The sequence below is a fragment of the Eschrichtius robustus genome, chromosome X (genome assembly GCF_028021215.1).
Source record: "Eschrichtius robustus isolate mEscRob2 chromosome X, mEscRob2.pri, whole genome shotgun sequence".
In the NCBI taxonomy this organism is placed as follows: Eukaryota; Metazoa; Chordata; class Mammalia; order Artiodactyla; family Eschrichtiidae; genus Eschrichtius; species Eschrichtius robustus.
Genome location: NC_090845.1, coordinates 28,301,575 through 28,305,227, shown reverse-complemented (window position 1 = coordinate 28,305,227; position 3,653 = coordinate 28,301,575). Strand labels below are relative to the sequence as shown.

The 3,653-nt window shown below is 54.8% G+C and overlaps 1 protein-coding gene across 1 annotated transcript; it reads right to left on the bottom strand.

Moving 5' to 3' along the window:
- Nucleotides 1–1,142: 1,142 nt before the first annotated feature.
- LOC137757046 (melanoma-associated antigen B1-like) lies at nucleotides 1,143–2,180 on the bottom strand. Its single transcript, XM_068533634.1, has one exon. It carries the CDS (start codon nucleotides 2,178–2,180, stop codon nucleotides 1,143–1,145), a length of 1,038 nt encoding a protein of 345 aa, XP_068389735.1.
- Nucleotides 2,181–3,653: the final 1,473 nt, after the last annotated feature.

The window sequence follows — 3,653 nt, the reverse complement described above, 5'->3', positions numbered from 1 at the left end:
CCTCCAATTAAAAAACCCCGATAACTAATTAACGGAGCGGGCTGGGGCTCCTCCAGCTCAGGGCACAGAGTGCCAGCACAGGGGCTTCTCAGCATCCCACCACAAAGGCGACAATATGCATAAAACACCTGGTTTGTTGGTGCACTGTGTCCACCTGCACCGGGGCAAAAGCACTGGACCCCTTCTATTCTTTCTCCAGGCGGAGATTCTCTCTGGTTTACTCACAATCCCAAGGTAACTGTTCAGGGCAGTTTCTCATTTCAGGCTTAGCCTCTCAACTCTGAGGCCCACCATCTGAGGGTCTGGCCCCTGCTCACCATTATCACAGCCTCATCTAGCCCACCATGCAGCCAACTCAAAATTACCTCCCAAGGAGGGATTTGCCAAATACCAAGCCTCAAAGTGTTCTGGCTAAGACAAGTTATACTTCACTGCTCTCATCTGGACTCTCTCCCCACCACCCTCACTGGGTTTTTTCATCACACCACCTTCCTTATATAATAGCTGCTCTTCTACTCTGAACATCTACAGGCAGGCGCAGGGTCTTTTTTATCTTAGCACCATCACTACCAGCACAGAACCTTCCAAAGAGCAGACGCTCAATTAAAGATGGGAGTAAATGAGGCACTGAGTGAGGAATGTAATTTATTACTATTTAATTTCGTCGGCATTCTTGAATAAGCTAAGGACATCTAGGCGTATGCCTTTGAATTTTACAAAGAGAAAGACAAAGGTGAATAAGACAAACCAAAACTTGACTAAACTTTACTTTGTTTTCATCCATTTTAAAGCCACAGCATTCTTTCACATTTCCAACAAAATTCCTATTCCAAAGCCACATTATCTCATTCCAGAACCCCAAAAAGATGCAAGGATCTTTCACATCGTACTACACAGTACCAAAACTCTTACTCTTAAACCCGATAAACAACAACAAATCTGTGATCCATGTCATCTGTAAACTTGGATTCTGAATCTAAATAAACATTCTAGTGAAAGAAACAACATTTGAAAGATACTAGTGTAAAACAGGGACACAAAGAAGAGATATATTATGATCTTTCCCGCCCCAGCGTAGCCTCTCACTACTTAAAGGGTTGGCAGCGTTGGTCAAACACAAAGTGAAGAAGCTGCCTCAGACCTCACTGAGGGTGGGAGGAACTGCTAGACATGACCTTGGAACGCGCACTGGCCTTGACACGAGTAGGAGCCCTGGCTGCAGCTCTGGCTCGGCCTCTCTCTTCCTCATCTCTCAAAGCCTCTTCATAATGGAGCGGAAAGGCACTGGGGACGGTACCATTGACCTTGGCCACAAACTCCAGGACTTTCATCTTGCTGGTTTCCGCGCAGGCTCTCCGGCCCCACAGGAACTCATAGCGTGGGGGATCGCTGTTGCGCACCTGACGATACACCAGGTACTTTTCCCGCACCAAATCTTCCGTGATGAGCTTCCTGGGGTCCCCAAAGATTAAGTGCCGCCTTCCATCATAAATACCCAAAACATTCAGGAATTCCCAGATCTCCTCCTCAGAGGCGCGGTTGCCATTAAAGAAGATCACACCCAGGAGAGGCATCAGGAGCCCATTCTTCGGAAACCGCCCGCCACTGCTGCGACTCCCCTGATCGGTGAGATCTAGCCTGCTGACAAGGGTATAGGAATCACCACTCGGCTTGACTTCCTTCAAGTCAAGACCAAAGGCCAGCTCCAGGCATTCAGCAGCTCTCCTGAGGATTTCAGGGAACTTCCCCTTGTACCTTTTGTTCACAAGCTTCAGCATGTCTGCCTTTATAATGGGCTCTTTCATTTGATACCTCTCCAGCAGGAATTCCACCAACATTCCCACCTTCTTCGTTAGAGGATCTCTGCGAGAGCTCTCATCGGAGGCTGAGGCCCGGGAGGACTTTTTCCTGGCCTTAACCTGGCCCTTGGCACGTACATCAGAGCCTGGGCATGAAACCCCTGCAGCACGAGAGCTAGTGGCTGGGGCTCCCTGAGGCTCCTGGCGAGTGCCAGCACCAGGGGAGCTCGGGGGAGTACCCTGAGCAACAGAAGCGGGGGAGGCGGGCGACTCTTCTATCTCTGCTGCAGGGGCCTGGGCACCCCCGAGATTCTGGGTCTCCCTCCGGGCCTGGCGGCGCTTCTCACGGGCACGGAGCTTACTCTTCTGCCCCCGAGGCATGACTATGGGCAGGGACAGCAAGCGGGGGAGTGGGCAGGAGAGCAGGTGATGCTGGAACCTGGAGGAGGGAAGGTGAGAGGGCGTGAGCACCCTCAGCAGGGAGGCACCAGCCTGGCCTGAAGAAGGCCGCTCTGCACGTTCCCTTGAGGGCACTGCTCTAGGAGCCACTAGGCTCTTGTTCTTGGTCAGCCTGTCCCCTGAGAACCCAGTGTAAGACGTGAGAGTGAGTGCGCCTCAGGCTACAGCCTGCCAGCCCTGCCTGTGGCTGACCGCGGTGACCACAGATCCTGGGAGGGTAGGCCCTCTCTGGGTTCCAAGGGTCCCTTTCGTTCACAAACAGGATTGTCACATCGACTCTTGGTAGGGCCGGGACCTCTTTCCTGTGCTGCTCTAAAGGTGCCACCTCAAAGCTCCCTGGGACCCACGAGAAGGAACTGAGTCATGGACACTGTCGGGGTGGACAGCGCTGACGGTTCTGTGGGGCCTGCTCTGTCCTGAACTCGCTGGTCCTCAACCATCCAGCGTCCTCATCTTGTCGATACCGAGGGTCTGGGGTGGGACCCCCCCCTCCCCCTCCCCCTCCCCCTCCCCCCTCCCCCCCCCCCCCCGCTTCTGCCCCTGGTGTGGCACCTTCAGACGAAGGATCTCATCTCCCTGAGAAATGATACAGAGAGATGAGGCGCCTCCGCCTGACAACCACGCTCTGGGCCTTCAAGGGCTGAGCAGAGGACCGGGCAAGACTCTTTCCTATTCCTTTGATTCGGTGGAAGGGGGGGTGCGCTACCTTCAGTCGTCACTCACAGCCCCCACTGTGTCTCCTGGGAGGATCTGGGGGCTCCTTTCTCTCTTGACTTGAGGACATTTCCTCACAGTAAGGCCCACAGCTCCCTGAGCCCGAACGGTGGAAGTGAGGATGGCCTTACCCGGCCACAGTGCCCCTAGTCTCCGGAGGCTGAAAGCTGCAGCAGGCAGGCTGAGGCCCTATAACGTGTGGTCCTCGCTCACGGTCCCCATTTTTCGCTCAGGGGAGGGTCTCAGGTTCCTCCCTCTGCTGACCCATCAGACCAAGACGCTTACTTCCCTGGGAGTTCTGAGTGGGGAACTGATGGGCACTTCTGCCTGACATGCGTGCCCGGGGGCGCCTAGGAACGACAATGGAGAGGGACTCTGCGGGGCCCCCGCTGGCATGGGGTGCAGGTCCCCACGGTCCTCAGCATCTTCTCCGTGAGTCCTGGCAAATCCTGGAAATCCTCCCTCCGCTGACCTGAGTTCGCTTGCGTTACATTAAGATTCTCACCCTCCTGAGATCCCCAAGATGAAAGAAAGGGTGAGCCACTTCCAGTCACCCCCGTCCATGACCTCCCTGGCTTGCTAGCAGGGGCTGGACTCCGCGGGACCCCACTGTTCCCGCATCGTTGGCCTCTTTAGCCCTCACTCAGACGGGATCTAGGCTCCTCCCTCAGCCCACCTGAG